The sequence below is a fragment of the Cottoperca gobio genome, chromosome 8 (assembly GCF_900634415.1).
Source record: "Cottoperca gobio chromosome 8, fCotGob3.1, whole genome shotgun sequence".
In the NCBI taxonomy this organism is placed as follows: Eukaryota; Metazoa; Chordata; class Actinopteri; order Perciformes; family Bovichtidae; genus Cottoperca; species Cottoperca gobio.
In genome coordinates, this window is record NC_041362.1 from 11,781,460 (window position 1) to 11,794,942 (window position 13,483).

The 13,483-nt window shown below is 38.4% G+C and overlaps 2 protein-coding genes across 2 annotated transcripts; one reads left to right on the forward strand and one right to left on the reverse strand.

Annotated features, from left to right (window-relative positions):
- The first annotated feature begins 5,051 nt into the window (after positions 1 to 5,051).
- c8h17orf75 (chromosome 8 C17orf75 homolog) lies at positions 5,052 to 10,487 on the forward strand. Its single transcript, XM_029438387.1, has 10 exons — positions 5,052 to 5,230; positions 5,736 to 5,810; positions 6,266 to 6,391; positions 6,594 to 6,722; positions 6,890 to 6,950; positions 7,042 to 7,161; positions 7,730 to 7,794; positions 7,951 to 8,090; positions 8,180 to 8,283; positions 8,732 to 10,487. Exons 1-10 carry the CDS (start codon positions 5,088 to 5,090, stop codon positions 8,945 to 8,947), a joined length of 1,179 nt encoding a protein of 392 aa, XP_029294247.1. The 5' UTR covers positions 5,052 to 5,087; the 3' UTR covers positions 8,948 to 10,487.
- LOC115012667 (uncharacterized) lies at positions 10,222 to 13,340 on the reverse strand. Its single transcript, XM_029438388.1, has 10 exons — positions 13,214 to 13,340; positions 13,033 to 13,110; positions 12,783 to 12,815; positions 12,287 to 12,373; positions 12,024 to 12,121; positions 11,719 to 11,954; positions 11,141 to 11,233; positions 10,961 to 11,047; positions 10,801 to 10,866; positions 10,222 to 10,657 (listed from the first exon to the last, which is right to left on the reverse strand). Exons 1-10 carry the CDS (start codon positions 13,274 to 13,276, stop codon positions 10,620 to 10,622), a joined length of 879 nt encoding a protein of 292 aa, XP_029294248.1. The 5' UTR covers positions 13,277 to 13,340; the 3' UTR covers positions 10,222 to 10,619.
- Positions 13,341 to 13,483: the final 143 nt, after the last annotated feature.

The following is a 13,483-nucleotide window of genomic DNA, read 5'->3' on the forward strand; positions in this document are numbered from 1 at the left end:
GATGTTGTTGCAGTTTCTCTCTGTGACCACTGGAGGGCAGTGAACGCTCGTGATTCTTAACTCGACCATCAAGTCCGTGGATGACTTTCAAAATAAGTCAACATACCGATGCAATATTTAGAACAAATCAAAATATATTTCTGACCGCATAAACTGAATGTGGAGGATTAAAAAGATGGGGTTTCCTTCTCAGTGGTCAATGACTTCGCATTTGACTGTTTATAAATGTCCCTGTTGTGACAAATGGAAGGAAAATATTTACGTGTAAGTGCAGCTCTTCTGTAAAAACATGCCCTGAGTTACCTTCTATAAAATCATACCATTGTTTCTCTTGACCCTCATAACACAATATTGTAATTATATCGAGGAGTAGTTGGTTTCCAAATAGATGAACGATGAGAATTAGGTGGGAGGCATTACAAAGACGTATCAATATTATGTGCTTTATTCAAAAACTGTATACATTGGCACAGAAATCAAAACTAAAATGCTTTGAGGGGCCGATCATAAAACAAATATTCATGGTTAAGCTTCAGTTTTTCACAACTTAAAACCAGAAAATATCTATACCAAAGCTTCCCATACTGGCCCAGTACCATCAAATTATCAGACTGATGAAATGACTACAAGCTGAAGAAAATGTGTATTTTCATTTAACGGTATTATTCAGCAGATAAATGCTTTGACTGTTTTTGTATAATATCTAACAAATATCTTGATTAAGTTCTTCTTACAAATCGGAGTTTAAGCAACATTTTTAAATATTAACTGGGTTAGCATACAGTAATGTGTCCTCATTTTCTTCAACTGCGGTGGCCAGAGTGGGGCACTCATTTTTATGCAGGGGTGGCATGTAGTTTGTGCGTGCACACACGTGTCGAAATACCTATAATTGGTCATTTCTATCTCCATTACTATAATCTACTTTAATTACTTACAATAAAGTGTCAGACTTTGACATTCCTGTTTAAATTGTTAACTAAAATAAATATACCTGAAAATCACAACACAACACAGTGGCACCAAAAAATAATCTAAAGCTGCCATACTTTATTCTTTAAGTCGTCAAAAAGGAACCGTACCTTTAAAAGTAGGCTACATGCAAAAGAAAACAATGCACATTTAAAAATAGTCACAGTATAAAGTGCCAACATAAGTCAAATAAATGCCTGTGTGGACAAAATATTGCATTCATAAAATTGTGCAAGACTTAAAATCTACAGTACAACAACACAAACTAAGGAACCACTTCTGAGTGCTGATCATACTCACCAATGAAGACTCTGCCTGTATTACTCATGTAAATCATTAGTGGAGGTTTACCCATCAAAACATATGTTGAGAAGCTCATTGCATTAAGCAGAATTAGTGTTGCACACTCAAGTATTTCCTTTTTGGACATTTCTGCTCAACGTTTGTTTCTGGAGATTATTCTGAACAATTGGCTGTCATTTATGTATTTCAAAAACATTAAGATCTTATATTTGTGCACACAAAACACAGGTCAAAGGAAATTAAAAGTCCAGCAGTGGTACTTACAGCTTTAACAGGCATGGAAGGGAAGTGACACAGGCTTACATATAAACCTTGGATAATAGTGTGCAGCAACATTCACAAAGGACAGCAGAGAAGAACAAATCAGAGCAGCCTGACTGTCTTATGCACAGAAGGTGAAGACATTCAGAATGAGATAAAGATTGTAAATAAGTTTCAATTATGGTTGAGAACCATGGCAGTATTTGGGGTGAAACAAAACATGCTTATATGTGTAATATTTGTTCCTCAGCATGGCTACAAAGACCTTGGCACTGTGACTGCTACTTGTGGGTGCAGTGTTGCCACAGTGCCTCTGTGAGCACTGCTCATGTGGACTGAGCCCAGGAGGGAACACGGACCTGGACAGCCTTTCAGACACACTGGATAATGTCAGGATTTATCTCATCAGGGCATCGGTTGCACGTCTGTCCTGTGCTCACATACAGCATATGAAGGATGTTTTGTTGGTTTTATTCTGATTGTATTGTTCTTGTTTTGATTGCCTCATTTTTTATCAAAACAAGTTTATTGATAAAATATATTCCTTTTAAAAAGGGGGTAGGGCGTTTTACATTTTAAATAAATCTAATTAAAATCTCATTTGTTTTGCTCATTTGTAATTCTGTGTTTAGTTTTCTATTACCTCATGGTTCTGATAAAGTTTTCATTTATTCTCACAAATGTAATCTCTTGTTCTCTTTCAGGGCTGTGTCACTGACAGGGAAAATGGACACAGAACATATAAAAAATACAATAAGTTATTATATTAGCATGTCACCATTGTTGTGGTCATTGCTCGACATGATTCATATCCAAATCAGAAATGCAAGCTTTGCTTTACTAAACATTTTCTGCTCTTCCTCTAAATTGCTCTGTGCTATTTTATGCAACAACGACTTTCTTTTAAATACAGAATCACCTCAATGTCTAAGGGGATTTAAATTCCCAACAGGATTTTGATTTATGTCCTAGCAAATTCAGACATCCTGATGAAATTTGAAAGCAAAACACAACAGAGTGGAGATGATGATGTGTGCAAACAGAACAACATGGGCTACAGAAGAGGACAGTGTGAGGATAGATAGTTCACAGAAGGAGGGAGATGAAGGAAAAGAGGAGTGAGTAAACTAAATATTTGTCTTTCCTGATTTCCCGTTGGAGCCAGTCAAAGAGCAGCGTCAATATCTTTGCCCTCAGGGTTCTGCCTTCGTCTTGTTTCTGGGGCTGACAGGTACATTAAATGTTTAGCACCCAGTGACAGTAAATATGCAGCAGCCTTTTACATCTGCGCTCAAATAAAAATGGAACTGAATCCAGCTATACCTCTCAAAGAGACACACAATTAGACAACAATTCATTCATTTTCATGAAGTAACATTTGCAATAAAAAGACAAAGACATTATTGGAAACAATACGAATCAATCTTTTCACACAAACCTGTACCAGTGCAATAATCTTCAATAAGTCAGAAATTGCAAGAGGAAAGGAGGATCTGTTTTAATATTCTTAGAGGAAATAATTGTCTTCATGTCAAAAGAAAAGGATTCTGATTATTTGAATGTTGTTTTTTAAATGATCTAAGCAGAGCATGAATTAAATGTACTGCTGTTTGAAGATGAGGGACAAAGTCACTGTTTAGAAAGACAGACATGTCCAAAATAATTCCCCAAGTCCCAAAGAATTAATTAAAACTTTATCAGAACCATGAGCTGATAGAAAGCTAAACACAGAATTGCAAATGACCAAAACAAATGAGATTTTAATTACATTTATTTAAACTGTAAAACACATAAATAAGAAAACAAAACAAGAATATGCAGCAAACATATACATTCAACTCTCAATAAACAACCTAATTATCGATTCCTGAAAAGGAGTAGGAGGAAGGAAATACTAAATCCTACCCCCTTTTTAAAAATAATATATTTTATCAATAAACTTTATGTAAAAATGAGGCAATCAAAACAAGAACAATACAATCAGAATAAAACCAACAAAACATCCTTCATATGCTGTATGTGAGCACAGGACAGACGTGCAACCGATGCCCTGATGAGATAAATCCTGACATTATCCAGTGTGTCTGAAAGGCTGTCCAGGTCCGTGTTCCCTCCTGGGCTCAGTCCACATGAGCAGTGCTCACAGAGGCACTGTGGCAACACTGCACCCACAAGTAGCAGTCACAGTGCCAAGGTCTTTGTAGCCATGCTGAGGAACAAATATTACACATATAAGCATGTTTTGTTTCACCCCAAATACTGCCATGGTTCTCAACCATAATTGAAACTTATTTACAATCTTTATCTCATTCTGAATGTCTCACCTTCTGTGCATAAGACAGTCAGGCTGCTCTGATTTGTTCTTCTCTGCTATCCTTTGTGAATGTTGCTGCACACTATTATCCAAGGTTTATATGTAAGCCTGTGTCGCTCCCCTTCCTTTTAGCCCAACATTTCACTACAGGGGGTCGACAAAGTGGGATTAAGCAACACTTAATGGCGACCTACAAGATTACACTTGGTGTGATTTCTTACCCCTCCACAAAAACACGGGACGGCCATTTGCAGCTAATTCCAGTCTGGCACTTGTATGACACATTTTGAATGTACAAAACTAAGACACCATAAAGCAGGGGTTCTCAACGTACCATATATTTTTTCAGCCATCCAGCTCTGACGTTACAATATTGCTGATAGCTTACATAGATTCACAATTCATACTTAGAGACTGTCTAAAATTGAGAACATAAAAGGTTAGGAAAGTACATTTGAAAATTGTACATAAATATGACCCTGCTAATTGTCTTAACGATACAGACATTGATATTTCTCGTGCCTTTTGAAACAATTTCTCATCTATTATTGAATATCCCTCAATTTATGGACGGATCTGTACCTTTTTGAAGCTACTAATTCTGTCTACCCTTTTATCCTTAATATATTATTTATTACTATGATCCATGAATCAATGAATCCAGATGAGGGCACTCCTTTATATGTGATTAATTTCATAATTCTATATGCATAAAATTCTAAATCGCTATCAAACCTTTTCTTAAATCATCAAAGTTTTGGAAAGTTTTTCCCTGAAACCTCTGACTGAATATGTTTATATATATGTACTCCTATTTTTTAAATGTAATTATCTTTAAATATTATATATCATAAAGATTCACAATTCATACCATCGAAAGCTAAAGCACTTGATTTTACAGGTATAAAACTAACCTAATATTTGCACAGTATTTTTTTAAATTAATAACAAACCTTTAATGTTTACCTTGAGTGATGAAACAGGAACTGGGAAAGAAAGAAATATCCCCGTCGGACATTGTTAAGAAGGTACACAGAGGACGCATGCGCACAAGGCACATTAACGATACCTGGGAAACCTTTAACACTACTGCAGATGTTACAGTTTTTATATTAGCCAGAGTTTCTAACGTCAATAATACCTCTTTACCAACACAGCACGGCTAAACAACGGAAATACGTCCTTGTTTTCTGCCATTTTAGCCAGCTGCTAGCTTGCTCTGTGCAGCAGTAGGATCATGTTTACCTCCCAAACCTCGTCCTTCCAGGATTCAATTGACGTGGAAGAGAGAGATGACTTTGACAGCGAGGAAATTGCTGGATACATCCAGAAAATTCAGCTGAACAGCTACTACACCATCTATCTTTATCAAGGCACAAGGTAATGGTTGATATTAGCAAGACGTCTTTGATACTACTCGACACAGTTTCTGTGTTCCGTAAAATTACAACTGCTACAACTTTCTGTCTCCAATCAAACTAATTGAAATGTGCGGTTACGTCCACGGTGTAATGTTACACGTGTTAGGAATAATGATAGTATTATTTAATCATTTCATAACGTGATTTAAATTCATTTTGTAAATATTAATTTGTATTGCTGGGCAGTTTATTATTGTTATTATCATTTTCTAATCCTACAGGACCTCACACAATTACCCTATTCTTTTTTTCCTGAATACAACCAGCTCCCTGGTGTGTTTTGAGTGTTTCTTCATGTATCACTGTTGTAATTATTATACAGTCTATGATTCTTACCTCCTCTAAAGCACTCTTTAGTTGGCATAGTCTCTTGTTCCTGGACCTGACAGTGACACTCCTGCAGGCAAAACCAGATGTGTACATTAAAACTAACCAGGTGATGAGTAAACTGTCAATTGTCTTAGATCTGAGGCTTCTGCGGAAAATGTGGCATGGAACCAGAGACGAGCAGACTCCACAACCAGTCAGGATGACTTTAGGTAACAAAGGAGACACCCGCCTACCTTCTCGCTGCTTTCAGTGGTCGTTTCTCTTTGGCTTTCACTGTTGTGCATTGGTGTATCCACGGGCTGCCACGGGACATCCAACCAACATGGAATCAATGCTGTTTTCATTCGTGATTTTGTTCTGATTGGTCATTGCTGAGTTACATTGCCTTTAGGTCTCTCCCAATCTGAACTTGTCTCCACTTCCATGTGTCAAGTGGAGTTAGCAAAAAGTGACGGAAATTCCTTTGAATGTCTGGGCACAGTGTTGAAGCAAAAGGTCAATATGGGTGGCACAGTTCCAGCTATGTGACTCAGTTGTGTGTTGTGTAGCCAATGCTCATCAGTGCTCATCAGCTTTCTCCATCTGTTCTCCATTGACTTGAGTGGCTTCCTCACTTCCTTCCCTTGCTGCTCGTATACATGCTGTCTTTCTGCCCTGCCTACAGCCTGACACTGATTGACAGCAGCCTGCCATCAGAGGCCGAACCTGAGCTGCGGACCTACATTTCAAGGAGGCTGAGCAAAGGTGCCCTGCTGGGAGGCATGGGCAACATCGCTACTGTGGAACTCAGGTAACAATTTTACATGTTCCCTCACAACTGTCTAACCAAGAGGGACACACGATCGAGGCGTCATGACAAAACAACCCAAGATCATGTTCATTCTTATTGGACTAATGCAGCACATGCTTCAGTGTCATGTTATAAATAGTGTCATAGTGGATGAAGTCTGTTTTATTCCATAACAGTAATACAAAGGATTGTCTCTTCCCAGTATCCCAGAGCAGGCAGTCGGCTGCTACTGCTGTCTCCTGGAGCAGGAAAGGTCTCCTGAACAGCCTGATGCTGATGGAAACGGATATGTCATCTGCTTTATGGGCGGCTCTGAAAAAGGACTGAACTTATATCCTTTGCACTCAGTTGTTTATTGCTATTTCCTCATGAAATCCACCTTAGTTATACGTTATAGTTATAATCCTTGTTCTTTCCTGCATTGTCGTATTGCTTCCAGATCGTTGTAACTTTGTACGGAGAAACAGGCAGTAGTTTCAATTCCTTGACCCAATACACGTTTAGATTAGAACTTGATAAATATGTCCAAGGCCTGCATAGCAGCCTGCAAACCCCAGAGGTATGAGCATATAATAACAGTGTAATGATGTTATATACTTGCCATAACATTATTAAAGAAATATTGATTTGTGTGTGTCTGTGTGTGTCAGCTGCTGAACCTTGAGACGGAGGTGCGTCCCTATCTGAGCCAGTGGTACGAGGAGTCTGTGATGCATATTTATCGGGTGGTGCAGCTGGTCCAGAGCAACATCAGCTTCTTGCTGCATGCTGTGAGTTTTTAACCTCCAGAGTATGTGTCTCTCTCCTGTAAGGAAATGATAGAACGTTTTAAAAACTTTACAATAAGTTCTGATAAGTATTGTTAGCCAAGTGTACTGGTTTGAGCCATAGCGAAGGGGTCCACGCCTCAGTCTGTTACACTACAACTATCTGGATGCATAAAGGAAAAAGTAAGTATGTGTGTTGTGTTTCTGGGTGAACTGTTACTTGAAATGCATTTTTTCCCGATACATTAAAATACTGCAATCCAATTGATTCATTTCATCCTTCAACTTCTTGGTGTCTGTGTATATATTTATTTGTTTTATTATAGTTATATTGTATTATCATATTTAATATTTATTTCTCTATTTAGTTTTATCAAAATCTTACTGTTTATCATTCTAAATTATTTCACTATTTTATTCACATTATTCTATGTTTAAAATCCTACATGTTGGAAAAGGCTTGTAAAGCACTTTGATGTGCATTTAATTAGTTTGAGAGGTGCCATATAAATACAATTTAATTGAAGACATAAACTTACTCCTGAACAGCTGTTTAATGTTCTGTGTACAGGCTCTGAGTCACACACATGTGGAGGTCAATAATGCAGATGAGAAGACAAAGGCTGATGTGTCCAGGTGAGTTATGTGACAGGCCTTGTTACTACACTAACATCTTTAAAGACGGATAAGAACGTATGATAAAAAGTAGCTGGCCTGTTGTTTATTTTCATGTAGTACAAATTGTAATCAGCTGTTTGCTAGCTGTTCAATGTCTGTTGTTTTTTGCACCAGGTTCATCAAAGCAGCCAGTTTGCAGGGTCTGTCCCAACAAGACACTACAACAGCTTCTCTGTGTAAGGCTATCTCAGAGGACACACAATCTGACCTGGTCATAGACTGCTCCACCAGCCCACCCACACTCTCGAACACTGGTAAGTCATGACACAAACCTGATGAAGGAAAAAAAAAATGTGTATCTCCGTACCGTCTAAGATTCTGATAAAGATGTTTTCTCCCCCAGTCAGTAATCGTTTCTGTGATGACTGGATTCAGGCGTTTCTTAATGCTGCAGAGCGTTGTAATCCTTTCCTGCTCAGACAGATTCTGGAGAACTTCAAACTTAAGGTGAGAAAACATATTCATAGACAGACTATAACAGCATTTCTCAAGCTTCTTGGGCTCTGGATCCTGTTTTCAGGTCCTAAAATGTTCATGTCCCAAGCAGTTGCAGTTTTGTTAGTGTCAAGTTGTGTATAATTTTTATGAAAATAGCACTTTTTTGTTAATAGAAAAATGTAACAGTCCTACTGATAATTAGTATAGTATAAAATGCTTGAACTTGCTTCGAGTCTTTATATTTTTATTACAAACGTATCAAACAAATGTATAATAAATCCCACTAGCCCACAAGATTGAGAAACTTTAGACAACAGCGCTCAGTTCCTCTTGGCAGATACACAGTGCAATATTTATTTTACTCTGCTGCTAGCCTTTTATCTAGATTGCTTCCCTTTTAAAAAAACAACAACAACTTGTTTCCTCCTTTCTATCAACCACCGCTCACACTCTGCAGGCCATCCAGGACATGAACAGCCTGAAGCGTTTTGTGCGACAGGCAGAGATGAGTCACTACGCCCTGTTTCGCTGCTGCCAGTTCCTACAGGGCTGTGGAAATGGGGATGTGCTGCTGCAGAATGCCAGGGCAGAGCACAGCGACATGCCTGAAGCCTGCACCATCGTCACTGTGCTGGAGGAGTTCCTCAAGGAACAATCCCAGGCCCAGGCCTGATTCCATTACAAAACCTAACTCCAAGTTGTTGGGCCTGGATCTTTTGTCCATTGCTGCTGGTGAGAAAGTCTGTACAATAACCTGTACAATTCTAAACCTAGCACTACATCCTATGTTAAACATCAGTTAGCCAAACTTTAGCAGTGGGGACATTTTTATCTGCGTTATAAAACGTTATGTTTCCTGCGCTGAAACTACTGCTGCTACTCAGCAAGAAGATTTGTGGTCAGACCTGTAATATGTGCTGTAAAACACTGACAACTGACACCCAATGATAGTTTGACTCTGTAACATCACTGCACGTATCTTAACAATGAAGGTTAGTTGCAAATTGGAGATGATAGAAAAAAGGAATTGACAACGGCCTCAGTGTGCAGATCAGTTTAGATCTAGTTGTAGCGTGGCACTTTCCCTATCGCTTTCCTTTTGCATTTTCTGTGTGTGTGAGTGTGTGTGCAACAATACTTTGAACCAAATATTATTACTCTTGTTTTGCTAACTGACAATGATCACAACACAGACCTGATCCAAACTAAAGCTTCTACTTCGTGGAGTGGAATTATATATTACTTATTTGATGTCCAAATATGTTTTTGTATTTTAGTCGATCTTTTGCGAAGAAACACATCGAGAATGCACAAATCACTTTTATGCATTGCTTGTTACATAGGTCTGGTCTGTGCTTACACTTTAACCTAATACCTGCACTACAATATTATTTTTGTCTGGTGAATACTGCTAATGTATGTATGTGTCTATCAAGTGATATTAGATGTAAGTTTAATTATGCTCTGTAAATACAGTGTTGTAGATACAGTGTAATATTGTGGGTGTCATCAAGCAAGCAGCTTGTGGAAGGCTCCAGTCACACGCAATGAGTGCACGGTATAGTGCACACATAGGTCGGCCGCCCAATTCTTTAATTTGGACTTTTGGACGGACTTATTACAGTTCTGTGACAGCCACAGATACCACGTTTTATTTTTTGGCAAGTTATTAATTGCTGTTGGGATGTTAAGAAGATTTCAACAAACTTAACAAAACATTTCCACCAAAACCACCCTGACTTTAATAGCATTCACCAGCTGAAGACTTTGTGAGAACAAAAGAGGCACTATGTTCACTCACTACATTTATTTAATTTCAAAGGTTTAGCAAAATCACATTATTATATATAATATTCTAAAGAGAACAAATGTAGAATAAAAGTAGAAGATATATACAATTGCTCACAGTAAATGTTGGCATTCCTATGTTTTATTTTTCCTTTCATGTTGTACCTGCAACACGTTTTATATATTCCATTAAACCCAGGGTTTAGAACCATTCCCATTCAAACCAGTCCAAAGTGTGTAATACAGCAATATGGTTGGTGGTGTATACTTTAAACTGTGAAACAGGTAACATGTAAATGAGTAATTCTATTGTTGTGAACCATAGTGTGAGTGACCCACAGTGTGTATGTGTTGACATTTCTGTTATAAATGACTGTTCTGTCTTGTGTAGAAGGAGCTGGAATAAATACCACAGTTGAACCCTATTTGTGGTTGTGCATGTTGTCTAGCATACAAAACTTATTCTGCAGCAACAGTGTTCTGTGTCTGGTCTGAAAGTTGCATGTATGGTGAGTCATACGTGGCTCCTGCTACCCTCCAGTGTATGACTCGTGACCTCATATCCTCCAGTAGACTCCGTCCTCCGGCTGCTCCTCTGCAACCACAAACAAACAGTTGAAAGCTTAATATATAAAGATGAGAAAATGTTTGCAGCTGTTGCTGTCTCATAAGAACAAGTGAGACGATATGGACTTATTGAAAAGGTGGAAAGCAACAATAACACAAAGCAAGATGTACCTAAAGTGTGATCAGGTATTCTCCTCACAAGAGAGCTCGGTACATCATAGATGCTCTCGGTGGGGTCTGAAAATAATGGGGGAAAAACAAAACAACAAAAAAATGTTTATTTTGGTATAACTAGGTATTTGATAAAAAGGAAATAATTATGTAATCTCACTCGGATGTTCAGCAGCCCTCCTGTAAGAGAGAGGGAAGTCATACACGCCCTCGTCCATCTCTGTTGACGCGTTGATCTCACGCACCTCTAAAACATGATAGTGCCAGTTTGGTTATACATCATCACGCTGTAAGTTATGTTATAACAGATGGTACATTTTAAGTATATTTAAGATCATACTGTTTCCAAATGGTAAAATGTCGTAGTCTCCTTCTTGTATGGCCTCTGCATTGTTCAATCCACTGGACCATTGTGAACTGTTGCAGCCGTCACCTGAAAACAAAGAGTTAGAACCACGTAGTTGAAAGTACAACTGAATTTAAAGCTACGATAGGAAGATTTTTGGTTATTGGACAAAAATTCCATTTTACGGCTGCAACATTAGCAACATTTTCTCTCCATATCTGAAACGCTTCGCTAATATTGTAGCTCGCTAGAGTCTTGAGTCACAGTATGTCATCACAAAGGGCTTTAAAAGGCCCACACGTTAGCAAAGAAAACAGGAAGGTAATTCTCGGATCACAATCGGAATGATGTTCGAATTGAATGACAAGTATGTGTACAGGTTACTGTATGAAGTGTGTACATATGCCTGTGCTCATCTGGGCTACCACTTGAATTACAATATGCTGAAAGGTTATCATGGAGTTTTTGCCCAATGTCGAAAAAACAGGCTGCCTACCCTAGCTTTAAGAATTGAATAGATTTTTAAAAATACATGTAAAAGGTGCAAACAGGCAAATCAATTTAAAGTTAACCGTTGTGTTGCTGGTAGCTACAGGCTGGAAGTGTGTTTCGGTGCGTTGCCTCCTCACTGTTCGGCTCCTCAGACGGACAGATGGGGGAGACGATGCTCCAGATCTCATGGTGGATGTGGTCTGTAGGGGCAGGCGCTGAGAGGGGCCGAGCAGGAAGCGACTCCATCACACTCTCAGTCTGTGAGTAGATAAGTGCGCTTCTGTTTATTCTCTCTCGCTGCTCTAACACTTCCAGGCTGAGGAGAAGAGAAATGGTCAGTACCTGGAACGTGGATTATTTTAAATTCATGTTTAGAAGAGCTTACTGTGTACTTCTGGAGACTGAAACCCCAGAGGTAGAAAGATTCATGGCCTGCCAAAGGTGTCCTACCCACTCCTTTCTGAGAACGGCCGTCTCTGTTGCCTACACACACACACACACACACACACACACACACACACACACACACACACACACACACACACACACGTTTGGAGGCAGTTTACAGAAATTTGGTTTAAGTTGGCCCCCTGCCACACTCACAGTGTGCAGTTGATTAGCTTGTGGTCAAACCACAGTGTGACTCACCAACACTTTCTTCTTTCCATTGGTCATGATGATCTCAAACATAAAGCGCTTGCCGTCAACTCTCTGGATCTCTCGCACTGACTGGACCTGGCCCAAGAGGTGGACAGATAGATACTTAGGCAAGGCAAGTTTATTTATACAGCACATTTCAACAAGGCAATTCAAAGTGCTTTAGAAAGAACATCGAGACACATTGCAAAATAAACACATTATAAAAGGACATTGAAATAGAATTAGAAATACAACTTAAATCATTAAAAAGCCAGGAGATTAGAAAATTAAATAAAATTTACTACTTAGGACATTTCACTAGTAAAAGCAGCAATTACACTGTGAGAAATAGTCCGTCTGAAACGGTCAAAAACATGTAGTGGAGTAGAAGCATGAACTAGCATGAAATGGAATTACTCAAATACAAGTACCTCAAAATAAAGGTTAAATAAAAATTCAATAAAAATTGTACTTAAGCACAGTACTTGAGTGGTGGAGGACTTACCGTGTAAATGTAGTAATAGCCTCTCAAATGTGACTGTGAAGAGAGCAATGCAAACATAACTTTTGATTATTATAATTTTAGAAGAATAGAAAGAAAACTAGCAACATCAAAGTCTACTGGTACTGTAACCATCCTTCAATTGATTATATTTTGGCTTCAGGAAATAAGACAGTCAGCAGGACATTGACAAGAAATAGAAGTGTCTGAACGTAATTTACAAAACTTTACAGCACAGTAAATGTCTACTTACAGCGGTGCCATTCTTCTGTGTATAGAAGAACAAGGTTGTATTTTGAAGCCTGAACCAATAAGTCACCCATCTTAGTTTCTATAGAAAGAAAAAAAAAGTAGATGTATAGTAACCAAACTCCCTTTTTATACCTTTATATAAACATATACTGACATTACCAACAAGAGAATTTGTAACTTACCATAGTATCTTTTCTTTTCTGCAGGAAGCCTTCAAACAATAATTCAGTCTCATCTATCGACATGTTAGACCTCAGTAGATCGACTTCAAAGAACTGAAAGCCTGAATGTGAAATCCTTAACTACCTGTGTGTGTTTGGTGTGACTTCCTCCTCACGCAGGCTGAGAACAGTATCGTTCATAGCCCCATCACATACTCACTTCTCTATTCTGCTTGTCAAAGTCCTTATTTGTCCACAAAAAACAGCTGATCGTACATTAATTTCACAAAT

Coding starts and splice junctions, on each gene's coding strand:
- LOC115012667 (XM_029438388.1), bottom strand. CDS start 13,276: ATGTCGATAGATGAGACTGAATTATTGTTTGAAGGCTTCCTGCAGAAA. Junction 12,374..12,782: donor GCTATTACTACATTTACACG/GTAAGTCCTCCA, acceptor CTCTTGGGCCAG/GTCCAGTCAGTGCGAGAGAT. Junction 10,658..10,800: donor AATACCTGATCACACTTTAG/GTACATCTTGCT, acceptor TTGTGGTTGCAG/AGGAGCAGCCGGAGGACGGA.
- c8h17orf75 (XM_029438387.1), top strand. CDS start 5,088: ATGTTTACCTCCCAAACCTCGTCCTTCCAGGATTCAATTGACGTGGAA. Junction 6,723..6,889: donor TCTGAAAAAGGACTGAACTT/ATATCCTTTGCA, acceptor GACCCAATACAC/GTTTAGATTAGAACTTGATA. Junction 7,162..7,729: donor TCAGCTTCTTGCTGCATGCT/GTGAGTTTTTAA, acceptor TTCTGTGTACAG/GCTCTGAGTCACACACATGT.